We start from the raw sequence: 27,240 nt of genomic DNA, 5'->3' as shown, positions 1-27,240 counted from the left end.
TTCAGAGAAGGGAGATGATAAAGGGGGCTCAAATGCTAAACAGCATCGAAGCTACAGAAAATGGAAGGTAGCATGTTGTCGTTTGTTCTCACATGCAACAGTGGAGTCAGTAAGCCAGTTAGCCACAGGCTACAAACACAAAGACCAGCCACTATTCTACCTCACATAATGGGATGTGGCCACACACATGGATCACATTCAGATATTTGTACACCGATGTTGCATTGGAGAGAGAAAAAGATATGATGTCGCACACATTAATGGCATAAATGGTAGTCTATTGCTTCAGATATTCAAACATGGACCCTGGCAGTGTGTTGGAAACATTACATTTGAAACAAAAAAATATATAGATGCCAGCAAACACCAAAAATAGAGCAGCACATTCAAATAAAAGCAGTTTCCCTTATTCATAAAGCCACATTCTAGTCTGAGGTAGCTTCTGAACTTCTTAGTTCTCACTGTATCCTACTGTTATTTTAACCTCCAGTTCTGTGTAGCATACCGAGTGTTATTTTAACCTCCAGTTCTGTGTAGCATACCCAGTGTTATTTTAACCTCAGCACTCTTTGGGTTGATGCTTTAAAATGGAAAATATGAGTAAAGCAAAAGAGGAAGGAAAAGCTTCATGTTCACTCAGCAAAATCAGGGTCGTTTGCCCAGTGTCTGACCTCTGTGTAGGTAACTGGTGGCTCCACATTGTTGAATTAATTCCATATGCTGCCACCTTTCATTTCTCTTTTCTAATCAGATGGTTTCAGTGGTGTTCCAGGCCTTGGTCAGTTGTCAGGATTTTTATTTTCAATGTACCATTATCCCTCTTATATCCCGCTTATATCCCTCTCGGTACGATGCCCTAAAATGCTAACAATTATAACAAAATTACTGGTTGTGAGAGCACTCTCTGACCTTATCACAATACGATATAAATAACTCCTTCTACCACTTTTAGCTCCCCCAATGAACATTTTAATGGACCATTCTCCAAAGAACCCGTTCTTGGAAATGAAATGAATGAGAAATAATTACTCCACTTTCTTTTCTCTAGAACCAAGCTAGAACCATTTAGGAACCTTCGTTCTGAAGGGCGCATTAGAGGCAGGGATGCAGAAGCTTACAGACGTTCCGTAATCACACTGTGAATTGATAGCTGTGTGGGTCTGAAAGCTCAGTGTGATGTGAAGGCCATAATCCCGCTTGTCAAACTTCTGGTTAATAGCACCTTATGAATTATTTGATGACTGGCACTGTTTCAGGGCCACTTAACGTGCTCTCGCAGCATCAACTAAACCTCAATCAGCCAAACAAGGCTTATATGTCTTCTCTCAGCACTCTGCTGGTTAAGCCAGGCTTTCCCTGCCTCTAATCAATATGTAATATGAGAAAAGAAGACTCCAGAAGGGGAAAAAAATGAGAGATGGGATGATTATCAATCTCTCACTGACAATTTTATGTCCGTCGGGACACGATCTCAGTGCACGCACATATTTAAGATGCATTTAAAATGCCCAGATGCCTATTGTGTAACAGAACCGCCATGGGGCCTTCTTGTAGGATACAAACTGCACTACCGAGCGAAGGATAAAGGACTGAGTAACTGGGAAGCAGTGGTGAACAACAACAACTTCAGACAAGGTTTATTAAGAATGGCAGTGCTGAGTGAAATGTCTAACCATTCTGTAGATGGTTTTATAATGCTATGATATGTTTAGTTCTGTGATAAGCTAATACTGCCGTTTGAGTCTGTATACCTTTCCAGTGTTGTGTACGCTTCCCCAACCAAAGTCCATTTAAGTAACGCCAATGCCCATGTTTTCCAGTCCTGGTCTGAGAGCTAGTGTCCGCCATATTTTAGTGGATACACCCCCATCAGTGAAAGGCTGGCTTTTTAAACTGAATCCGGTGTGTTAGGAGCATTAATGACACTCAAAGGTGTACAGCAGGAGGAACTCCAGGAAGAGGGTTGGGAACCACTGCCATAGAGGGACCCAAATGAGTTCTTGCACTGACGGGGTCTTCAGTTCTCCAGTCCCACCAACTACTGTCATACAAAATCCATGAACATGGAATAATTAAATTATTTACTTCTGTTTTTCTACCCAGTTTATGGCACTTTTCCACCGCATGACATCTCCACTTAAACCTTATTCAAGTTTTTGTACCTGGTTGGTTTTCCACTACCAAAGCTCCCCCTGAAATGTAGCCAGTGACATCACATAGCACTGTCTTTAACAGGAACCGCAGGCTTTTGGAACTGCAACAATGGCATGAGCGGTCATTGTGCATTAGAATATTTAAAAGAAATGTGATCTCTACTGTAGCTTTACCTACAAATAGTCTGTGCTGGATGTCTGCTTTTTGTAATGTTGTAAATGTAAGTCTTTCTGGCCTGTCAACAGTTTGCAAATTTAACATTTAAACACATTTTAGTCCCTACTTGGGTTACTCAGAACCATGAGCGAGGCGGTACTAAAAAAAAATACCCAGTTCCAGGTATCAGGTACCAAATTTGCCTAATGGAAAACCAAAAAGCTTGAGCAGAGTTGAGTAGAGTAGAGTAGTGTATGATAAAACCTCCATTAGGCATCTCCAATTCCATCTGCTAGCTGAGTCTCCTTCAATGCTTTCTACGGGTCATTTGAAGCATATCTTACAAACCACTGACAAACAAACATCAGTATGCTAGGAGGAGGACACTGCTAATTCTTTTACACTATTGAATAGAAAGCAGAGTTGGCTAGCATCATGCTAATAAGATTGTGAGACCAGTTGTGCCTTTGTGGGGGGTACAATGGTGGTCTTCCAACGTTGCACCACTCAGGAGACCTGTATACGTTAGTTAGCTCAATGGCATCACTCCGGAGAACCCTTTTGGCACCTGGAGCAATTCTATAAAATTCAAGATCATCAAGACACTTTGGAATGTACATAAAGTGACCTTGAACATGATTTGGAAACCTATCACATTCTGTTACAGCCCCCAAGAACGCTAAGACTTTTGCCAACGCACTCAGTTCTGACAAGTGCTTACTCTGTCTCCTGCCTTCTGTACACTCTTTACAGATTTACAAAACACGTTTGCAGTTCTAAGAAATGAACAGACATTGATCAATTCCAGAATTAATTAATTAAACCTACAAAATCAATAAATAATATTAAAGTACAAAACAAGGAAAGTGACTATTTGATTTCTTGTTCCGACACTTGAAACATTTCTTTCTCCAAGCCCCTCCCAAAATTGATCTCAGTGTCAAGTGGAAACCATACAAACAAGGACACTTGAAAAATGAGATGATGAGAATTAATCTAAGAGAGCGTTAAAGTCGACCCCTCTTGATCAAAAGTGCAGTTTTCTTTTCCATCCTTCCATCCTCATTTTAAATGTATGCTGTTGACATTAAGATGACGCTGCTCTTCACAAGCATGACATGCCGTGTTAACATCAACAAAGCCAAAGCAAGCGTTGATAAGGGACTTTAGCAAAAATTAGACTCATTAAACGTCGAGCTAAGTGTCAAATGGGGAATTATACCATGGATGAACTCCTTCCATCTCAGACATGGATGAGAAAAGAGGATTATATATATTTTTTTTCTTTATCACTATTGCCAGAAACTCACTGATAGGGCAAGAGTCTTAGGACCAAATTGGAATAGAGCTGAAGTCTCAAAATAGTGCAGAGAGGATCTGGAGACTCTTTGGGCTTCATTCAGTCATAATTAATTTACTGAGGAGCCACTTTAGGATACTTGAGTAGAAGTATCTCTTATAGCCTACTTCTTATTTCGAGAGGGAATGAAGCTTTGCCCTGATTCCTTACCATTTGTTGTAATTAGCGAAAGTGCAATTTGACTTATGCAGTTATTTCTTACTGCCGGATTATTCTTTAACTTGCCCCGCGATTGTATGTTTTCAGAAGCACCCAACTTTACTTTGTTTCACAGTGCAATGTGCAAGGAGGGATAACATTAACCTCTTTAAGAAAACAACTACTTTGTCACCTTTTGACACAGTTGTCCTTGGGATAGTGTTTTTACTACGTTTTCTCTAGTTCGAGGTTGTCCAGTAACCCCTGCCTAAGGGATCAGAGTTGCCATCAATATCCCAGATGCATTATTTATCTGAGGACAGCTGAGAATATGATAGAGTCGTTAAGTCTTGCCTTCAGATCTCAAGGGTACAAGCTTGTGTAATTCATCTCTTCCATACTCTAAGATGTCCTGTTGAAATAGACCATCTACTCATGTCTCTGATTGGTCGAAGTGCCACTATTGTTCTTGCTCCTAGTCCTGAAAGTCTGGAGAAGTGCGAGTGACTGCCACCATGCACTCCTGGCTGCCCTGAGTCCTCCTCAGGCTGGTGTACAGCCGCTCATTCAGATTGCTCACTAGTTTATCTGATGGAGTTATGTCCACTACTGTGTGCACGTAGCCTTTGTCCATAGGGTTCTGGTCCACGTGATGAAGGTTTTCTGGAATACGAATGACAGTGTCTGTATGCGTGTGTTGTTGTCTGATACCCATCTTTGATGGACTGCTGTCCGTGACTGCCATCCCTGACCATCCGTGTGTCTCCGTAGGGTGCTCAGCACTCACGCAGTCCTCCAGCATCTCACTTCCTTCTACAGTGCTGTCTTGCGAAGGGCTGAAAAAGAACGCCGTAGGACGACCCTCTTTTGCTGATTTTATTACAGGACTGCTGTTGTTGCTGCTGTTGTTGGCATTGTCTTCAGGTGCTGGCCCAGCACTGTGGGCATCGGGTGAATCTGTGGTACTAGCAGTACCTTCACTGGCTGCTCCCTCGCTGGCCACTCCTTCACTAGCCTCCTCATCTGCAGCACTAGCGATACGTGGCAGAGTGCTGTGGTACCGCGTGTCCAATGGGTAACTGGCACTGTCACCCCTCCGCAGGGCATAACTGCGCTGTCTCTCAAGGGACGGCGAATAGCGTGCTCCTCCTGGGTCGCTGTACTGCTTGGCACGCTGCCACTGTTTGCGCAGATGGATCCTTGATCGATGCCGATGCCGAAGGGAGGGCGATCCCTGTTGGTCAAATTGAGGATCGTGCCGCAGAAATTCGTTAAAAAGGGCATCCGTCTTTTCATCAATGCTGTAGTCTCTGCGACGGAAACGTGGCCTGGGCTTAGTCTGCGACTGTTCGCATGTTTCTCTGGGCGAGACACTGGGTCTACTTTGGGGTTCAGTAACAAGAGCATCTGACTCTACGCTAACGCTGCTCTCTGAAGCTTCTTCTTCTAGCTCCTCTTTGAACAGCCGGGTCTCAAAGCTCTCGCACACTGTTCCCTTCCGACCAGCGTTAGTGAAGAACCGCCTGCGTTCTGACGCCGTCTTGCCAGATGTACTTCCGAACAATCGAAGTTCCTCCGGGGCCTTGCAAGGAGCCTCGATGGAGGCATAGCCACTGTCCATCTGCAGAAGCTTCCTACTCCCTGCTTCACTATCGCTGCCTCTTTCGGAATCCACACTGTCCCTGCCATTCCTCCTTGCTCCCACATCCTTCCCAATGTCATCAAATGGTAGCTCACCATCAATCTCATCGTCAATATCCTGGGATTGGTAACTGGGCACACCTGTTCGGGAGATCCCAGCAGCACCTAGTGAACAGACACTGTCTGCATCACTGCGTGTGGAATCTCTGTCATTGCTGCTCAAGTCAGATGATGCATACTGTTCCAGAGATGCACGTAGGCTCCAGATATCCCGGTAAAGGTTGGGCTGCTCCAGGCTCTCCTGCCTGCTCCCCAAGCCAAATTCAGCACATCCTTCGGCACCAGTGCCTTCTCCTCCTGTTGCTCCTAACATGAGCTCTCCATCTCCATCCTCGACCTCTTCCTCCCTCTGAGGCCTGACAGATTCTGGGAGCTTGTGGGATGGTGGAGTAGTAATTTCCTCTGTTTCTCGACTCACTTCCAAGACAGCTTGAATCTCTAACCTACAGAAGATCCAAGTTAAAGTAAATTATTGTTACAGTGGGAACTGCTTCACAACACAATTCTCAATGATAATGCATCTATTGTAGGCCTTTTAAACTGGACTATGAAATGGGACGCCACAACTATCGATTGCATTCTGCTCAGACCTTTGGGTACATTACTGTTGTGAGTAATTTCTCATTTGGTGAATGGAGGATAAATGGTACTGAGCCCAAAATAACTCACAAGTACAAATCAATTAAGTGCTCAGTTCACGTAAATATAGAAAAAGCATTTCAGCATCCAGTCTTCAACATGTGGTGGAAATATAATGATATGAGAAAGACAGCAATGTATTGTCCTTGTGTGACAATTTACGAGATTTATATTTTGTACTCAGCCCTGACTTCCAGCGAGTAAAGCGCAGAACGCATAGGTTCAAGGCACAGAAAATTACTCGGTGTGAACAAAGGATTTGGAGCAAGGCTATACCTGCTGAGGGCAACTGGTGGGGGTGGACAGCTTGTAGTGGACGGCTCCAAGGAGCCAGCAGACAGTCGCCTAGGGGGGTCAGACTGTGACTGAGAGGGAAGGGCACACAGCAGGAAGTCACTGCCCCCACTCGCCCCAAGTCGTGGAGAGTCCTCTTCCTCTTGATCTAGAGTTTCACTTGCTGCTCTCTGCCTCTGAAATGTCCGTCTCCGTGGAGAACCTGAGAGAGAGAGAGGTGCATAGCAGAAGTAGTTGTAATTAATTCATTTTCTCTTCATTTTGGCCAATCCAAAACCTGCTCAAAATAACTGGGCACAAGGCGGGGACACAACTTGGATTTGGTGCCAGTGCATTGCAAATATGGACATTTTTGAACAGCCAATCCACGTACCAACATGTGTTTATGGACTGTGGAAGGAAACTCAAGCACATGGAGGGAACCCCCAGCCAACACCGTGGGAACTCCTCAAAGTTAGGATTTTCTTTACGTTTTTCAAGCATTGCTATGTTTGAGTTTTCTCAAAGCTGAAAAGGCTGGGATTATTTTTGCTCTGAGAGCTGATGTGTATGTGTAGAATTGGGTTGCACATGGATTATTTTACTCGTACAAATCCTAGCGTGAAATACTTTGAACTTACCACCATGCCCTGAGCCTACCTCTCTTATAATATTTGTTTTTTAACTCCCTGTAGTTTTATGGATACTGAAACAGCATTTACTGACATGGATTGCTTGTTGCAGACAAGGTGTATTGACGATAATTCTTGTCACAACTGCTCTAGACAGAAAGATAGAAGAACAGAAACAAAGAAACCAGAGTATGTACACAATAGAATGGCGAAACACAGGGAGGTCACCGTGTCCAGGCGGTGGGTTGTCCAGTGCACCCGTGCTGCAGTAATAACAGGATGTAATGGGATCTAGGGCTCATTAGGAGGAAATGAACATGCCACACTCGCTGACCTTTCACGTCAGGTGAAGGATAATGCAATTATTACATCATTAATTTAGCAGGCAGCATCCCTCCATCTTCCCCTCTGTCTGCAGCCCCTTCTGAGTCATTCCCAACTCGCAGTCAGCCTTCACTCAGTCTTATCGGCCGAGCTACTCCACCAACACACCTATTGATCCAGTATTGATTGGTCTCCAAAGGCCTGTTCATTGAGCCCTACGCAGTGCTTAAGGCTGGCTTTCCTGTGGATGTCATGTGTCACTCTCGAGTAAACAGTAGTGAATGAGGCATTCTCCAGCACAAATTAAAAGTGGTACATTTACAATATATTTAATTATATTCGAACGAGACAAAAAGAAAAACGTGAAATAATGTCACTGTAAGTCCTTATCAATTAAAATATGACATTGGAATACATTTTCCCAAATTGTAATTAAGCAGATTTACCATGGCATTTATATAATTTGTCACTTTTTAAAATCAAATATAACCATTTATCTTAGCTTCTCTTTAAATAGTTGTAGTCATTCATTCACTGAGAACTGAGAATTCAAGAATCACTGGGCGGAACAGGGCAGGAACACACCCTGGACAGGACACCAGTCCATCACAGGGCACACATTCACACCTATGAACACTTTTGCACAGCCAAGCCACCTACTAACATTTGTTTTATGGAATGTAGGAAGAAACCCAAGCGGACACAGTGAGAACACGTCCAACTCCTGATAGTCAGTGACCCGAGAGAGGGCTCAAACCCTCAACCCCAAGATCCCGGTGCTGGTTCTTATTACGCTACGCTACTTATTACACCCTTAAATAGTTACAGGATAACTAAATTGTACATGCAACCTGTTGGAATATGACTGAAGAACGACACTCTTACCTCTCATGTCCAGACTGGCTGCTCTGTGACTGCTGTCAAACTTCCATTTTTTGATGGTGAAGTAGGGGCTGGCCCCCTCCAGGCTGGCGTGGCGTCTGAGCCGGGACAAGAAGTGAAGCACTGTGCCCTGCCCTGAGCCTGAACTTCCACCTCCTACTCCAGCTGCACCAACTCCCACCATCACTGCAGAGGATCCAGCATCGCCTTCCATCCTCATACCAGCACTTCCTATCACCTCCATCTGAGAAACAGAGAATGGAGTATTGCTCATCTCACAATAAAATCAGAAAGCGTTCACACACAAGGGGGACTGGGTATTGATTGTTTTTTGAAAAGGAATTAGTTGGATTAACTTGAGTAGCTTCTAGCTACTAACTTCTTAAAGCTATTAACATCTTTGGCATAAGACCAAAGCTGCTGTGGTATGTGATGAAAATAAAACCAGTGGTGATTCTAGGAGCATGAAATCTATCAATCTTCCTCCAAGACACCTGAGCCTCAACACGCTCGGAGGAGAACGCTTGATGAGGGCGAGGAGTGCTATGCAACCGACCCAGAAAGACTACACTCTCTTATGTTTAGTACACTTACGTACACCTGATGTGTACACACTGGTTACACATAGTACCTTCATGGTTTAGATATTCAAGATGATACGAGAATTGGCGCCTTAGAAATATACCCAACCCTACACACATAATCATAAGTGAGGTTACAGTTATTGCTAAGGGAATTTATTATTCTTTGCTTGTTGTTAAGTCTTCATCTCTTTTCCACGCCTGGAGTCTCTCTTATGCATGACTGGAAAGAAAGATGGAAATGTAGTGACAGCAGTAGATCTGTGCTTCTGTTTTTATTGCATTGACAGGTTGACAGGTTGATGGCATGGGCTCTGGGGCAGTGATGGCCTGTGGATCGAGTGGTTTCAGTTTGTTCCGAGTCACTTCTTAAGGAGACTTTTACTTGTGCTGTTGTGTTTCTTTGTATTCTGATTTTTTAAAGATCAAACGTCACTACACTCAAAGTGCATTGGGTTCAGCAACAATAGACTGGGTGTGGACAACAAGGAAAATATGTAACGTTAGGGAACCTCAACCTTATGGTATCTCTATGGATACAGTCAGAGGCTTTGTTGATTTGGTTCCCCTCATTAAAATCTGTCCATGGAAACATCCACACTTCTTTCCAAGCTTTTCAAGCTTATCTCAGATGTTGAGAGAGACCGTGAAAACATGCAGTAGTCAGATGAGTCCATCTTTCAGCTTATTTTCAGAAAAAAGGAACACATTCTCTTAGCCGAAGATGAACGGATGCATCCACATCAGTGTAAAGTCCAAAAGCCAGCATCTCTTACGGTATGCAATGGTGAAACAGTGCCCACGGCATGGGTGACATGTGTATACTTGGAATTTAGAGAGACGTATAAGACATAGAAACAGAGAGGCATCATGTTTTCCTGGAAAGCCCACGGTTATTTCAGCACCAATGTGAGTCATCATTCTGCAAATGCTACAACAGTGGGGCTTCCTAGACACAGACTGGCTAAAAATGACAAAAATTGTAGCCCAGTTCTCAGATGTTGAGAGAGACAGTGGAAACGTGCTGTAGTCAGATGAGTCCATCTTTCAGCTGATTTTCAGAAAAAAGGAACAGCATCTCTTATGGTATGCAATGGTGAAACAGTGCCCACGGCATGGGTGACTTGTGTATACTTGGAATTTAGAGAGACGTATAAGACATAGAAACATAGAGAGGCATCATGTTTTCCTGGAAAGCCCATGGTTATTTCAGCACTGTGTGGTTGACTTACTGTTTGTAGGCGAGACCTGCGTCCTATGGCGCATTATGAATAGAAGAATCAACAATGACAACTTAGGTCTTGTATCAAACAACAATAGACAATAATTCAATTCTTAAAAATGGCAGAAATTGTAGCCCAGTTCCCAAATTCTTAAAATAAATTCAATAAAACGAAAGCTGTCATAATACAATAGAAATCATGCCATTGTCTCAACTTCTTTGGCATGTGGCAGGAATCAAATTGCAAAACACAGACAAGTTGGTCACTGACATTAGATAGTCTCCTGTGACAGTTTGATAATGTGAGTATTACTCACAGTTCTGGATCGCGGCGGTTCAGTGATGTGTTCGCCAGCGCTGGGAGTGAAGCTGTTGTCCAATGTGGAGTTGAATGTGTCTCCAGGAAGAGCACAACTTGGGCTCTGGCTGCTCCAGGACACAGGAGAATCAGGGAGACCGCTCTCACTGGGCTACACACACACACACACACACACACACAGAGAAGAAAGACCAGGTGGAACATTAAAATGATTATTATCAAGCTAATTTCCAAATTATCACTACCATTTGAATCGCTACCACTTCACTTGTTTATCACAGAAATGTTGTGACTCACATTTCATTAACAGTTGTACAACAGCAGTATAAACCCTTGGGGAAAGCTTGAGGATGACGCATTCTTATGCAAAAGTTTGGGCGCCTCAGACTAATTATGTTTTGTTTATTTTCAAAGTGAATATAGATGCTCATCATCTACAGGGAACAACCTGCATAAAATGTGTCCTCTGTAGAGGATGATTACTTAGGACTCTACCAACGTAATGCGTCTCATTCCTCGAACGCTATCGTAGCAGTGTTATCCACATCACTAACCAACCCCTGTACTCTAACATTGGCTTGGAAACGCACAATACACATAACCCGTGAGCTAGAGAGTGAATGGGTTACCTGAAATATCGACAAGGAAGGTTTGTGTTGTGTCTGTTCTCGCAGGGTGATGCTGTTCTCAGGTGAGTCACACTCCATAATTGTCAGGATGTTCATGGCTGGAGGGGCGATGTGCAGGTGGGTCAGACGAGCCTTCTTCAGATGATGGAAGTCTCCCTCTGTAAGAGTGTACCTGAGAGAAAGAGAGGAACGATGACTTATTCATCAGACGACATCTACTTTGACAGTGAGAGACAGCTGTCTACATGCATCATAATTCCACTATCCCTTGTCCAGTTTTGTTAGCTCAGATTCCTCCTGAACTTCACCTGAACCCAAGCTCATAACTGGGGTAAACACACTGAATAGTCCCATAACTAACTAAATTCTATGCCAATTCTTTAAGAAGCAGAGGGAAAGCTTGACAAGTTAATAAGTATAAATAGCATCATAAAAACAATAACAGCCACCAGAAGCAGGCCTTTCAAAGAAGTAAACATGACGATAAATGATTCATGTCTTATTCACACTTGGTGATGATATCTTTGGTGCTAAAAATCCCTGCCAGGTTCTTATTCGCACCACCAACACCATGGAGTTCCATCTCAATTTTAGTATAGTGCAAACTATCAGCCAAGCCTTTAACATGTTTATTTAAGACTTTAATTCTGTGTTTGCGCATTTCCGACAGAGCCACAATATTGGCAAGTCAAGAGTGTCATTCTTGAAATGGCATTAAGGGATTAGTGCTATATTAGTATCTTTCTCTGTTTTAACACAAATAGGAGCATAACATTAGGCTCGAGTTTTAAGAATTTAATAAAAATAAAAGAATAAATGAAGTAACTTTAAGTGAGACGTGGCCTAAATGTTCACCTATGGCCTAAATGTTACTGCAGCAGACTTGGGACTGGAAGGTTACCATTTTAAAATGGGGGTGTGGGAGTGAAGAAACAGACATTCTCCTCCCTCAACATTCAGAGCTGAAGTGCCCTTGAGCAAGACACCTAACCCCCACCTACTCCCTGGGTATTATGACTAGCTTGATACTCTAAAGCCTTTCTGCAATAGGCTACTCCATATTTGTTGTCAGTTATTATATTTTACATGCGAGAGTAGATTTGTGCAAATGTCACAGGTCTGCATTTTGTTTTCTGACAGTACCGTGATTAAAGGGATTTACAAAAGCTAAAAATCTAATTTACATTCTCTGACCTTCTGCCTTTCTCCTGGTTCTTCTTGCTCTGTTCATAGATGGCCGTCTCATTGAAGGACACCCGGCGGCCTGTATACACTGAGGTCTGGAAGCGCTCCGTGTCTACGTCACCGTGACAGCTTGCGGTGGAGAGAGAGTCCGTACTCTCAAGCCGAATGGTGATATCTGTAATTAGGCAAGTATAACTAAACCTTAAAAGCACCTCTTTTTTAAGGATTAACAGCAGCAAAGAGAAGTACAGCCTGTTCATGGCTCCCTCCAAAATCCAAGTTTCTCTGTGGTTCTCCTCTTTCATAGACATTGTTCACCTTGGCCGCCTGCTTTAATTAACAATGCTAAAATTCAAGCTCGGTATCAGGCACGTAAAACTCTGTATTATTTATTCATTCATGTTCTGTAACTTTTTTCCTCCTTTTCTTATCTACAGGGTGGGCCTTTTATATGGATACACCTTAATAAAATGGGAATGGTTGGAGATATTAACTTCCTGTTTGTGGCACATTAGTATATGGGAGGGGGGAAACTTTTCAAGATGGGTGGTGACCATGGCGGCCATTTTGAAGTCGGCCATTTGGATCCAACTTTTGTTTTTTCAATGGGAAGAGGGTCATGTGACACATCAAACTTATTGGGAATTTGGTTTTAACTTAACTTTATTCTTCATTCTTCTTTATTCAACTTCTTTCATGAGTTATTTACAAGTTTAAGACCACTTATAAAATGTGTTCAAAGTGCTGCCCATTGTGTTGGATTGTCAATGCAACCCTCTTCTCCCACTCTTCACACACTGATAGCAACACCGCAGGAGAAAAGCTAGCACAGGCTTCCAGTATCCGTAGTTTCAGGTGCTGCACATCTTGGTGGTATGCTGTGGTACAAAGATAGTGTGGCCATTCTTCCATCAATGGAAAGCTCAAGGCCACTGGATATGCGAAATTGCTACATGATGATGTGTTTTCCTCTTTATGCACTGAAGCTGGCACGTTCCCTGAGTTTTTCCAGCAAGATGGTGTACCACCACATTATGGGTGTCAGGTTCGAGCATTCCTAGATGAAGTGTCCTGGAAAGTGGATTGGTCGTCGTGGGCCAGTTGAATGGTCCCCAAGTGCTCCCGATCTGACCCCCTTAGATTTTTATCTTTGGGGTCATCTGAAGGCAATTGTCTATGCTGTGAAGATACGAGACGTGCAGCACCTGAAACTACGGGTACTGGAAGCCTGTGCTAGCTTTTCTCCTGCGGTGTTGCTATCAGTGTGTGAAGAGTGGGAGAAGAGGGTTGCATTGACAATCCAACACAATGGGCAGCACTTTGAACACATTTTATAAGTGGTCAGAAACTTGTAAATATCTTATGAAAGAATGAAGTTATGTTAAGACCAAGCGCACCATTGTTTTTCTTGTGAAATTCTCAATAAGTTTGATGTGTCACATGACCCTATTGCCATTGAAACAAAAAATGTTGGATCCAAAATGTCCGACTTCAAAATGGCCACCATGGTCACCACCCATATACTAATGTGCCACAAACAGGAAGTTAATATCACCAACCATTCCAATTTTATTAAGGTGTATCCGTATAAATGGCCCACCCTGTAAAACTGACTAACTCCTACAAACCACACTGACATAAAGATAAAATCCTACTGTTTAGACATTACAACATAAACATTAAAAGTATTCAGTTAATGTATAAATCTTTAGGTTTTACCTTGTGTAGGCTGACTCTCTTCCACATATGTGGTGTTGGTTTTCTCCAGGTCATCGCTGGCCCTAAGTTATTACACACAAAGTTTAAAATTGAATATGTCGGCTTTCAGTGTGTGAAGTGTTACAAGCTTGATGTTGAGCAGCTAGTGAGCAATGAGGGGTGAAAAAGGAGGTGTGAGAATCCTCAGCTGTGAAAGTATTTCCATTTTGCATAGTTCAACTAAGGAATCTTCATTGTGTGCAAGTACAATGCAGGTCATAACACACTCACACCTGTGTTAAGGAAGCAATTAACCTGGGAATTGATGTTATGATGTTACGGTTGATGAGAAGGATTGTAAGAACAGGAAGAGGACGATCATGTGTGCTAAAATATAACCTAAATCTCCTTTTTTGATTATTTCATGGAGAACTTGTAATCCACTTGATCGTAATGACTTTGGCTTGAGTGTGATAATCCCTCAGCCTAAAATATATAAAATTTTTGCTAAGAGGCTCATGGAGGCTGTCCTTAACTCAGAAAACTGTGTCAGGGTGGGTCCACCATTAGAAGAGCCAAAAACCAGACATGATTTTCCATTGTGTGTCGAACAGCGAAGGCACACAGGGTTCTTAACCTGTGACTCAACTGAGCCAATGACTTCTGTAAGCCTTTGATTTTTCCATCCGTATCAAAGTTGGTTTTGTTTTCTCAGTGTGGGCGGGACAGCTCTCGTTTGGACATCAAAAGAGCTTCACGAGCTTAGTGTATTATCATGGATACTCTGAAAAGCCTACATGCGTAGTTTCTGCTGGTTGTGTAGTTTCGGACACTATTTTTTGCAGAGTTCCACAAAAGGGGAACAGCTCACTTTGCTGCAAAATATATTGCTGCATTTCTATTTTTGGGGTTTGAGATAACAGTCTGTGTGGTTGAACAGAAGTACCCTAAAAATATGACAGGGTAGGTGTGTCTAATTGAATGGACAGTGAGTGGACACAGTGTATAAAAACTCCAGCAGCTCTGCTGTGTCTGATCCACTCACACCAGCGCAACACACACTAACATACCACCACCACAGAGTTTATGTAAAACTTTAAACATGGTTCCTCCCATTCATACCAATTAGAAATGTAATTCATTATGTCCGAGCAAAGGTTTGTGGGAATAGAAGAAACAACTTTTATTTTGAATGGAACTGAACGGAACCTGGTCTTATTCTCAGCTCTCAGTCAGTTTGGAGCATTTTCATCGGTCTATTCGTTATAAAAACAAGATTCTGTACATAAATATGTGTTCACAATACAGCAGTAATAACCACTGAGAGGAGGACAGGTTTGGACACCTGGAGTAGCGGCGTCCACTCTGACAGCAGCGATGGCAGAAGATGAGGAGAACCGAGAGCAGGACTAACGTTCCTCCGGCGAACACACACAGCATCACCAGCAGCAGAACATAGTTATCCTGTCTGCCTGACGCCACCGGTACATCCTATACACACACACACACACACACACACACAAGATAACACACACACAAGATAACACATGCTGATGAACAACAGCCACGTATGAAAATACATTCTTCATATTATTCATGTAACATACAATTGTACAGGAGGAGAAGGGAATTCATAAATTGAATATAAAATCATGTAATGAGAATTCATCCCAAGTAATTTTCAACCACATTTATTCCAATGAAACTGAGAATACAACCAACTTCTAAGACTGAACTTTGAAGTCTTCTGAAATACATTGGCACTTTAATATATGCACATCATACAGAAACACTTGACAACATATATATATATATGTGTGTGTGTATTTAATATTATACTTAATAAGATTCTGTATCAATCAAGTGGTGACCTTTAAAATGCATACGCCTGAAATTAGGGGATAAAAAATGTTAGTAGGGGGAATGCCCACAGCTTCTACACACTCTACACTGTTGTCTTCAGGAAGAACAGAAGAATGGCAGTGACTGTCTATCAGTGTATTAACCCAACTCTTATCCTGTGACTGCACCTACCAGCCTGTGTGTGTGGAAACACATTCCAGACACAGACAGTGTGTGTGAGACAGAGAAAGGGAAAAGGAAACGCACTACTGTGTGGTGTAAAGGTGGCAGTGCACATGTGGTTCTGGAAAAGTGCAGACTGAAAAGGAAAAGAAGCAAACATCAGCCTCTAAACATCCTCATTTAAGGTGGAATGGACCATTCAAAAAATATATATATATATATATATCACGAATTAAAAGTTAAAAATAAGAACATTCTCCATTTTATTTTCTTATTATTGATGTTATAACGCTATGTTTTATTTTTCCGTCACTGTGTCATTTTACTGCTCAGTCATCTCTCTCTCGGTGTCTCTCTCTCTCTCGGTGTCTCTCTCTCTCTCTCTGTCTCTCTCTGTCTCTCTCTCTCTCTGTCTCTCTCTCTGTCTCTCTCGGTCTCTCTCTCTCTCGGTCTCTCTCTCTCTCGGTCTCTCTCTCTCTCTGTCTGTCTCTCTGTCTCGCTTTCTCTCATTTATCTTTATATTCTTAATGAGTTTTAAGGTTTCAGAAAACAGTACAATAACAACAACAGACACATGATGAAGAATCCACAACGCCAGGTTTGAACCCTGTGTGGAAATGTGAGAAATAGAAAACAGCTACTGACCTCATTCTCCGCCGCGGAAACACTTCTACGATCGTACAGTTAATGGCTTAGAGGTCCAACAAATCCTGACAGCACTAAAAAGTACAATTAAGTTTGTGGGAGACGCTTGATTAATATGTTCTGGCTGGTGAGTCTGAGCCTCTGGTCCATAATCAAAACGGCAATGAGATACTTAATTCAATTTTCAGAGCTCATTTGAATGGAAAAAGAGGGCAGCGCCTACTAAAATTAGCTGCGGAATAAGGGGCTTTCATTTGGAGGATGCTGTCGCCAGCGAAGCCAAGGAGCCAAGCCAGAAACGTCAGAACTCAATGCTTGGTTTTCAACTTCTCAAGTGTGTGTGTTTGTGTGTGTACGCTGCTGCCTTTTTGAGGAGAGAATAACCTCAATCTGCATTAGCTTCAAGAACATGATGGACACGGATGAGTTTATATTCTCCTGAATACAGCAATAAATTGATCAGAAATTACAGTTCAGTGATACTTTAAAATGAATGGAATCACACATGCTGTGATTATCTTTCCTCTACAGCCACAGGATCATTCAATGACCTTCTACTCCACCTTCAGCAGATACAGTATGAACAGAATTTGAAGCAGAGTTAACGGCCGGTTCTGCAGCAAACGCCTTATTCCTGAGAGGAGAGTATTCCACTCACTCATAGGCTTTAACACAAGGGATATTCTCCAGGCAAAGGTCAGTCCTTCTGGGCCCCTCTCCCTTATTACAGCCACACACACACACCAACATATACAAAGCATATAGCCTTGTGTACATTACATACAGTTCAAACTGAGCCTATCCACAGCCATGCGAACATACAGATACATCATATGACAAAAATGATATTTAATATAAAGCCAAAGTCTCATTAATGCAAAACATAATTGCACCCCCTTATGGATCAGTCCCTAAAGGTATGTGAGAAATAGCACCCCCTTGTGGTGCAGTTCTAACTACGGGTGAGAGAGAGAGAGCGAGAGAGAGAGAAAAGGACTCTGATACAGAAGATGGCACTCTAGACGCTCATGTTGACTCATGATTCAGTGCCTAAGAATGCAGCATTTTGACATGCATTTTGGCATTTCTCCTCAGAATACCATCTCAGTAGACAGCATTAAGAATATTTCAGACACAGCCTATATATGTGTGTGTGGGTGTGTATGTGTATGTTCCATGCGGTAAGTACTCCTGCCTCTAACCATTAACAGTTTCCCTGGGGTATAAATATGAGGCTACATACTGTGTATCATCAAGGACCATATCAAACATCTGGAATAGTTCTGCATGGAGGAGTGGTCCAAGATTCCTTAGCAGCATTCTCCATGTTCTTTACCATAGTCTCAGCAGGAGAGGCTTCCCCAAATATAAACAATGGTGGTGCCATGACTGTGTACAATTTGGTTTAACTCTCATATATCCATTCATTCATTCATTATCTGTAACCCTTATCCAGTTCAGGGTCACGGTGGGTCCAGAGCCTACCTGGAATCATTGGGCGCAAGGTGAGAATACACACTGGAGGGGGCGCCAGTCCTTCACAGGGCAACACACACACACCTACGGTCACTTTTGAGTCGCCAATCCACCAACCAACGTGTGTTTTTGGACCGTGGGAGGAAACCCACACGGACACAGGGAGAACACACCAACTCCTCACAGACAGTCACCCGGAGGAAACCCACGCGGACACAGGGAGAACACACCAACTCCTCACAGACAGTCACCCGGAGGAAACCCACGCGGACACGGAGAACACACCAACTCCTCAAAAACAGTCACCCGCAGGAAACCCACGCGGACACAGGGAGAACACACCAACTCCTCAAAGACAGTCACCCGCAGGAAACCCACGCGGACACAAGGAGAACACACCAACTCCTCACAGACAGTCACCCGGAGGAAACCCACGCGGACACAGGGAGAACACACCAACTCCTCACAGACAGTCACCCGGAGGAAACCCACGCGGACACAGGGAGAACACACCAACTCCTCACAGACAGTCACCCGGAGGAAACCCACGCGGACACAGGGAGAACACACCAACTCCTCACAGACAGTCACCCGGAGGAAACCCACGCGGACACAGGGAGAACACACCAACTCCTCACAGACAGTCCTACCTGCTGCGCCACCGTGCCGCCCACTCTCATATATGTCATGCACATAATGTATTTTTTTAATACATTATTTTTAGCTTATTTTCATGAAGGATCCCAATCATTCTAGAAGCCTATATTGACCTGGAGAGATTTTTTTTTAAACAGAAACAGACCACAAATATGTACTGGCCCTCTGGAAATGGATTGTGATTATCTGCAGCAAAGGATTTGGGACAGCAGAATCTATTGTTATTAAAGGAATGGAATTACTATTATTTAAGCTCCGCTACAACATTCCATATTATGCCACTGGAAATCTGAGACCATCTGAATCACCTATCTCAGCAAAGAGATCATCCAGCAGCCTTTATCGGCCACAGAGAATGTGCCGTTGAAGGATAACACTGCGTGTTGAAGACTGACGTAGATGATATTTCCGACAGGGGCCTTGGTCGAGAATAACCAAAGAACAACAAAGAAAGAAATGCTGGCATATGGAGGGAGAGGGATTCTTCCAGGCCATTTTCCAGCATTTTCAGCCACTCTGCCTTGGAGTGATGCGGCTCCTCGCAGCATCAAAAGACTTTGAAAAGCAGGGAACGGAGATGGGGTGTGCTTTTTCTCAGCAAAATGCTTAGCACGGACTTTCCTTTGAGGCTGCAATAGCTGTTACTCCTATATATGTAAGGATGGTTCAGTATGCGCTGCAAGTACAAGAGCGCGAGTGGAAGAATCAGGTTAGATATAGGGTAGGGTATTTATATATTGTGTCCGGGCACTCCATTTGTGCACATACCTTGTACACGATTTATAGAAAAACAATGGCAATAGATTGGGATGCTTTGAGTCAGGGCTGGACGATACGGCCAAAATTTAAATCGTGATATACTTCTTAATTTTGGTCGATACGATATAATTCCGATATCGATATGAACAGCATACAATCCACTGAAAACCTTCCAAGCACAAAAAAGAACCATGACTTTACCAGCAAACATAAACCTATTGGCTTTGTCCTTATTAATATTTTTAAACTAAAATTAAATTAAGTGCGCTAAACTGATGACAGATGTTGTAAATAATGTACACTGAAATATTGAAAATTTGTTTAAAAATCATATCATTGTTATTGAAACATTTTATATTGTGATATATATCGATATTGAATTATTGTCCAGCCCTACTATGAGTCTAAGGTCACCATTCTCAATGCTAAGTGTTAGCTGGAGTGTTGGCTTTGGATTGTTGAGCAGCAGATATAGTGCTTATATGCAATCAAGTGCCACTTCAGTCTGAAAATACAGACCAAACTTATAATGTGGACGTTCTAAAATCCAGCTTTTATGCTAATCCAGATGGATAGAGTAATGAAATCAACATCACAAGCATGATCCACATGAGACGGTTTTCTGTGGGTCCAGAGCCTACCCGGAATCACTGGGCGCAAGGAAAGAACACACCCTGGAGGGGGCAGCAGCCCTTCACAGGGCGACACACTTACACCTACGGACACTTATTTTGAGTCGCCATGCAAACCCATGCAGACACGGGGAGAACACACAAAACTCCACATAGACAGTCACCCAGAGCGGGACTTGAACCCACAACCTCAAAGTCCCTGGAGCTGTGTGACTGCGAAACTAACCTGCTGCGCCATTCTCATGCAGTATGCTTTCAAGTTGGTACCCAGGTGTTAACAATGGGTAGATCTCTATGGCAACCGACGTAAAGAGCACTGGGTTTGAAAGCATCCAGTTGGGACACGCACTCTGCTATGTTACTCATGCAGCCTTTACCAAAAGACAGCCACTTTGAACCCCGAAATACTTGAATACACATAGGTTCTGATTTGACCATTCTCACTGCGATAACCTGGACAAGTCACTTGAAGTGCTGAAAGTGTCTCCACACTTCCAACATCCTTTCTACATTACAAAATCAATTTTGAGATACAATAAAATGTTAAAGGTTAAGTTTTGTTTACAGCAGAAACACTGCAAGCTTCTACATTACTCCTATAGAGTACTGTAAAAAGTGATTTCATTGATCCAAAGCATTGAGTAGCACCCCTAGTGGAGCAGGTTGTTAAACAAGAGTGAGTATATGAATGAGTGAGTCACAAGCAAGTTCAATATGGGGCTTCATTCATTCACAAGAATGAATCTAGATGTCTTGTTTATGAGTTCCCAAATTTAGCATGTTTTTATCCCTGAACGGTAAACAATCGCCCACATATGGCTGGTCTCTTGGTTAGAGACTACGCCAAGGCTTGGACTAAGCAGCACAGATATAGTCATGGAGGAAAATTCACATTTATCAATGGAATACATATCATCAATGGAAAATACCTGTTTTTCATTGGAGAACGATGATTTACAAAAACAGTTCTTTATAAAACTATACACTGAGAGGTTCATAAGGGACTCATTAGACATGCTTGTTGCTATCACTCTGTGGTGTAAACAAAAAATTAGCAAGTTCTTTCTGAGTTGAAGTCGGGAAAAGCTGAAATACGTAGGACCTCACTGCTCCAGACCCAGATTTGAGAACCACTGCTCTAGAGGTTCTCCTGTTGTAAGCGTGTGTTAAGTACTTACGGTGGCGTTCTCCGTGAGGCTGGTCAGCAGAGGCGGCTCATCGCTCATGGTCCTGGCAAGGGGTGTGCGCTTCCTGCACAAGGAAAGACACAGATATGACAGGCAATCAGATAGACGGCTACTTTTCATTCATCAAACCCCCTTCCGCCTGCTTCGCTGACTCGGCTAAACTGCAGCCGGCCGCATCACTGCCATTTGGCTGGGATCTTTCCCTCTTCCTCTTTTCTCTCAGCTCCCCTCTGGCTGTTGGCATTGTCTCATGAACACAGACGCCAAGAGGTGCCAAAACATCCGACTGATAGGCCAGACGCTTTGTGTCCAACATGTTTTTAATTTTGCTCAAACAGGATTGTGAGACAAAGACCTTGGATTGTTGTGGTTGTTTTAAAACATAGTGCAGATAAGTTGTTATAGCATGTTTAATATAACAGTGACAACAAGGATTAAAATTAGCAATGGTGAAAAGTCCAGTTTGACAGTTTTACACATAATCTAAATGTAGGAAATCAGCCAAAAAAGGTGGGGTCTAATGTTAGCTTAAATATGGCATTTGAAGCTACAATGCTAACAAACACTATAAGACATAAACATTATTTTCTGTGTGATCATATATGATACATCCTTCAAAACTGTTCCAGTCTCATTAGGTTTGACCATTAGATTTGACTATTAGAGGTGATGTCTAAAATGGCTGCTCTTAGCATTCAGCTACACGGTGAAGATTTGTCCCTTTTTGTAGTTAAGGTCATACTTTGTCCTAAATCATGTCAACACGATAAATCAAGCTCAACGAAGACCCGAAGGAGGCTTTAGTGGATTGAAAGAAAGAAATGGAAAAGACATTAGTGACTACTGACATCTGTTTGCGTTAGCAAAACTAGCCTTGCAGCTACAGCTGTTTTTGCACTTCTAACACTTCTTTGCTGATTCACTACGTTTAATCTGATTGTGTTTATTATTTGTATATTCGTTTAAGCAAGTAGAGAGCATTGATGTCGATTTAGGAGCAAGTTATTGGAGACATGAACTCCCTGTCAGATCAGATTTGTACTCATGGGAAGGACAGAGGCTTAGCAAGAGCAGAAAGGGAAGACAAAACATTCCATGAGGTAGACCTTGAGGGATCCAGTCACTTCCTTCTCTTCTTATCACTCATCCAGAGCTGGGTGTTCTTTTTACTGTGGTTCCTTCTTGTCTGTATTTTGTGGACTAAATCTCACACTTTTTAGGGTTCCCACTTTTTTGTTCTGATACCAATGCTAACACTGGTTGATACTGAGTACTGACCAGAAACCAGTGCTGTGTAATAACCTCTGTCTACCCAACTCTAGCTGAAAGAAACTCCTTTATATTTATGACCAAATTGGGCTGTAACAATATGTTATTTGACACAAGAAAACAAAAATATTAATTTGGTGAATCAAAATGTGTGGCAAATACACAACATACATTCATTTGTGGGTTTGTTAAATTATAAACCTAACATAAATCACCCTGCCTGATAATGTACATACTTCCAGGGTTAGATGTAGCCACATAAAAAGAGAGAGAGAGAGAGAGAGAGAGAGAGGGAGAGAGAGAGACAGTTAGTCTGTGTGTGTGTTTGTCCATGCATGTGTGTGTGCTGCCATGTAAGATGCGGGATGAAATGTATCCTGGGAGAAGGAACAGATTCTCCATTCTCTCATTAGTACTGTGCAGTGCTGTTTGTGTGTGTGTGTGTGTGTGTGTGTTCTCCCAGCCCTTGCTCTGGAGTCATGTGCTGTGCATTGGACCATGCCCCTGCTGTAAGAAGCTGCATCTGTGACACCACAAATACACTCTCACACACACACACACACACACACACACACACACAACCACATCAAAAGGAAGAAAACAAAGCTCTACACTAAAAAAAGCATTTCACAGCTCACCTGTCCTGATTACACTCATCATTCATTCTCTCATCTCGAACAAAAACACTAAAGCGCTCTCAGCTTCTCTTTCCCTCTCTCTCTCTACCAATCTTTCTGTTCTGTTTTTATCCTCTCTCTTCTTTCACTCTCTCATCTCCCTCTTTTCATTCTTTCTAATCACATCTGTTAGCACCATTCTTTCTGTTCTTTCTCTTTACTGCTCTCTCTCACCCTTTGTATTGGCATCTGTCTCCACCTAGTCTGTTCTATGTTTCCCTTCTCTCTCTCTCTCTCCCCTCCTCTTCTTCCATTGGACATGATCCTCTAAAATCTCAAATTCTTGCTAAATTGTTACTCAAGGGTTTATTTCTGTCATACCTTTCAGTGTGGAACAGCAAAACAAATGCTGAAAATGTTCTACGTAAATAAGGACTGAGGGATGGTAGGTTTAGTAGAGAAAACCACTGGCCTCTACTGGAAGACTGGTTTGTACCATATACTTCAATCTTTCAATCTCTGGTGGAAAGGCAGCACTATGAGATGTTAAAATCTCTCCAGTTAAGATCAATCCCAAGCTCTCAGCACTGCTAAGCTCCTTGTGGTTGTCTAAACCACGGTGGATTAGTATGTGGCCGAGGATGCAAGCTGTGGTTTATCCTTTTTTTTTCAGTTAACAGATCTTCATAAAAAATATGGTATGTCAGATCCCAGTACATTTTTCATTCATACGGGTGGGTTGCGACCGGGCTTAGGTATCAATGGGATGTTATGTAATACACCCAGTTCCCTTTACAGCTGCTGTGTGGAATGAGAAAGCTTTTAAACTGAAGGCTGAGAACAAGTGTTTCTATGTCTAGGTACAGATTATGGCACAGAAATTGGTGGATGGTTTTAAAGCTATGTGATATGTTCAGTAAAAGTACAGAGAGTTGGGAAATGTGTGTGTGTTTGTCTTTGGTCTTTGAATGCCAAAGAGAAAAATATTCGTTCTCTCAGATGTCCTTCAGAACAGCTTGAGTCACGAACTAACAAATGTAGTTGACTACGTTACTATAGCAGAGCTGCACTACAGTTACAAAATGTTAGTACCGTGACTGTACAGCATTAACAATATATACTGGCTTCATTTGGACATTACAGTGTATATTAAAGACATTACAGATCTCATTTGTATACTGCAGCCATGTGCAATTCAGTACTGCCAAGGTCAATATTATACTGTGACAACAATTAATACATTATGTATTATGCTGCTTTAGACTCCAGTAAAATCTCACGCAGTGGTGCACACACACTAGTCATAATAAAAAGATTTTAACCTTCATAAAGCATTCTGTAGGTCAGGACTTTCTACTCAATCATTTTGCATTGTTTTCCCTGCTAGTTATTAATTAGCAAGACCAAATGCAGGCTTTAAAAACAGTACGTGTCAATTTCAAGTTAAAATGCCAAAAACCCAATCATGATGTTAAGTACTTTTTCTTGTTCTGACAAAGATCTCATATGAAACATTTGCCATTTTCTTTTCAACTGCTCAGTCACCCTGAGGCAAATGCTAACAGCCTGTCCATAACAACACTAGCTAATTTAGCAAAACAGTCAGGAGAGATATGCTAACACGACAAATATCTACTTTAACATTTCTGTAGAAACAAGATATAGAACACTAATTATAGTGTATAAATATAGAACACTAACGCTAATTATTACAGTTTTAGGCTTCATTAATTGCCTAAAGAACTACTGGCTAACATTAGCCGTTTGTGCTAATATATGCTGTCAAATTCACTACTGCCTCACCATGGCAACGAAAGCTGTGAGGACAAAGTCTGGTTTAAGTGCTACATTAGCATATGGTCACAGAAAAAAAAAAAAAAAAATACTTACATACATACATTTTCTTTTCCGCTTCTCCATTTCAGGGTCGCGGTGAAACCCAAAAATAAATAAATAAAATGAAATAAAATTTAAAAAATGATCTACTAGCTAATATTCCGAAAACCAAACTATGTTTTCTTAAAACATTTTACACATGGATAAAGGTGGACCACATTTGGAAATCGCTACACCTCTAGCGATACAAAGAAAACAGATGTTAATCATACCTAAATAGGAACTCCAAAAATAAAAACTGCGGTCACACAATGTGGAGAACAATAAGTTGATATATTCTGTGTACATGTATTCCTCTCTATAAAAAATATACAAAATATGATTCTGAGAAGAACATATAATAATACAAATATATTGTGTTTAAAATATTTTTAATGGCTGCACTAGTAGTGGTTTTTATTTTTTCCAAAGAGAAAAACAGCTCTGTTGCAAAGTGCATTATTTGGGCAGGACCTAAACTACTGAATGACGACACGACTTCCGGAGCCTTCTGCAAAGAACAAATCTGTCACTCCTACTTTATCGAGGGAGCATAGGGGAAGTTTAAAGTGTTAAAAACCTCTCTACCTGGAATTATCTTCACACATCCAGGTCATTTTGGGCCCGACTCATTAAAAGGCATTAACAAGTCCCTGTTCTTGCCCCCACGTATACAGTCTCCATTAAGCACTGCCGTAATGGCTCCCGAGCATGTGCAATGTACAGCTCTGAACCGGGCCATTGTGTATTCATGAGGAATAAAAATCTCAACAGCTCTGAAAAGCACCCCAGAGGCCTTCCCATACACACACACATTCATGCACATGCACGCTAACACACTCACACCCTTTCTAGCACGCACCTTCCTCTGCTGTTCCTGCAGAAGGCCTGAGGTACAGTGTGTTTGAAGGCGAAAGCAGGAGGTTTGTGTTATCCTGAGTGGAGATGGGTTTTTGGCTTTGGCAGCAGGTGGGAGGTGTATGGATGGTTAAGGCTAGTGGGAGTGTGTTTATGTAACCATGCTTCAGGACTGGAGGAGAGTTAGCGAGGTGCTCTACCTCTCTTTATCTGCACTGATGAACTTTTGTCTGTATCTGATCTCCACTGGCATTTTATTTTCAACAGATTCTGTCGTCCATCAAATGGGGTTAGTGAGTTTGTTTGCTTAAAGGAGCGTTCTCTGATCAGTCGCCAAAGGCAGTCAATGTCCAAAAGTATCATTGTTCTGTACTTAGCATCTGCTAAATTGAGTACTAACTGGAGTACCTTCTAACATACCTCTGAAGTCATGTCATCTTTTCATAATATTATGTCCCAGTAAACAAGGAACGTTCCTGGACGTTCAAAATAGGTCTAAAAGTAGTCTGTCCTTCAAAGACATATTTTAAACGTCAATGGACGTCTAAAATCCATCTTAATAAGTTAGTTAAGTGGTGACCAATCGATAACGTCAGTGGACGTCCAAAACGTGTTTTATACAGGTAATTTATTTCGGGACCAATTAATAAATGTCAATGGACGTCCAAAATACGTCTAATACTCGTCTTTTCAACTTTCATTTTCAACCTTAAGAGAACGTTGATTAGACGGCAATCATTACGTTATTTTAATGTTGAATTAACGGCTAAATGTTTACTGGGTTATAGAGGGCAGCCAATCAGAAAAGAGCTTTAATAACCATATATTATATATTTTTTAAATTTATTTCGTGACTGGCTGCCGTGTATTGTATTTAATAGGAAAAATCACTCCAGCTAGAAACACTCCTTATAACGTCAGTGTGAATGGGCGGGGCTACACAGATTTAGACTGTGTTGACACAGTGTTAGACTTGCAAGTGTGTAGGGGTTTTGTGACAACTTAAAATGGCTTCGTGCAGCTTGGTTTACGATTCTGGACTGGGGTGAGTGGCATGTTTTAATTTTTTTTTAAAAAAGGTTTACAGGGACAATGGAGGAACAAAATAAGGAACAATGGAAAAGTGGTTTTGTTTTCTTTTGTATGGAAATTTGTATCTTTAAAACACAAGCTCGGAAAGAAAGTGCTTTTCTGATCACACAAGCTACTTTTGTTCGGGTTTTTTCTAATCACCTTCACTCACTGCTTCACTCTCAGCCAGCTGGAACTATCCTGCAACATCTGGCAACCCTGCAGCATTCGCGCCATAAAGAGACACAGAGAAATACATCACCGCGCTTCTTGGGG

At 42.1% G+C, this 27,240-nt stretch overlaps 1 protein-coding gene across 3 annotated transcripts in view; it reads right to left on the bottom strand.

The window, feature by feature from the left end:
- The window catches only part of LOC136675974 (voltage-dependent calcium channel beta subunit-associated regulatory protein-like), a 112,137-nt gene continuing 84,897 nt past the window's right edge, over nt 1–27,240 (bottom strand). For 2 of the 3 annotated variants that reach the window (XM_066652807.1, XM_066652806.1), the window contains 9 exons: nt 21,266–21,338; nt 15,239–15,384; nt 13,915–13,976; nt 12,205–12,370; nt 11,011–11,182; nt 10,380–10,532; nt 8,263–8,503; nt 6,425–6,644; nt 1–5,952 (listed from right to left, as the gene is read on the bottom strand). In XM_066652807.1, the coding sequence (XP_066508904.1) occupies nt 4,284–5,952; nt 6,425–6,644; nt 8,263–8,503; nt 10,380–10,532; nt 11,011–11,182; nt 12,205–12,370; nt 13,915–13,976; nt 15,239–15,384; nt 21,266–21,313 (2,877 nt within the window). In that variant the 5' untranslated portion in view covers nt 21,314–21,338 and the 3' untranslated portion in view covers nt 1–4,283. The remainder of the gene's footprint in view (nt 5,953–6,424; nt 6,645–8,262; nt 8,504–10,379; nt 10,533–11,010; nt 11,183–12,204; nt 12,371–13,914; nt 13,977–15,238; nt 15,385–21,265; nt 21,339–27,240) is intronic. The other variant, XM_066652808.1, reaches the window with a different exon arrangement.

Source organism: Hoplias malabaricus, chromosome X1 (genome assembly GCF_029633855.1).
Source record: "Hoplias malabaricus isolate fHopMal1 chromosome X1, fHopMal1.hap1, whole genome shotgun sequence".
In the NCBI taxonomy this organism is placed as follows: domain Eukaryota; kingdom Metazoa; phylum Chordata; class Actinopteri; order Characiformes; family Erythrinidae; genus Hoplias; species Hoplias malabaricus.
The sequence above is the reverse complement of the archived record's forward strand: the minus strand, read 5'-3'. Positions and strand labels throughout refer to the sequence as shown.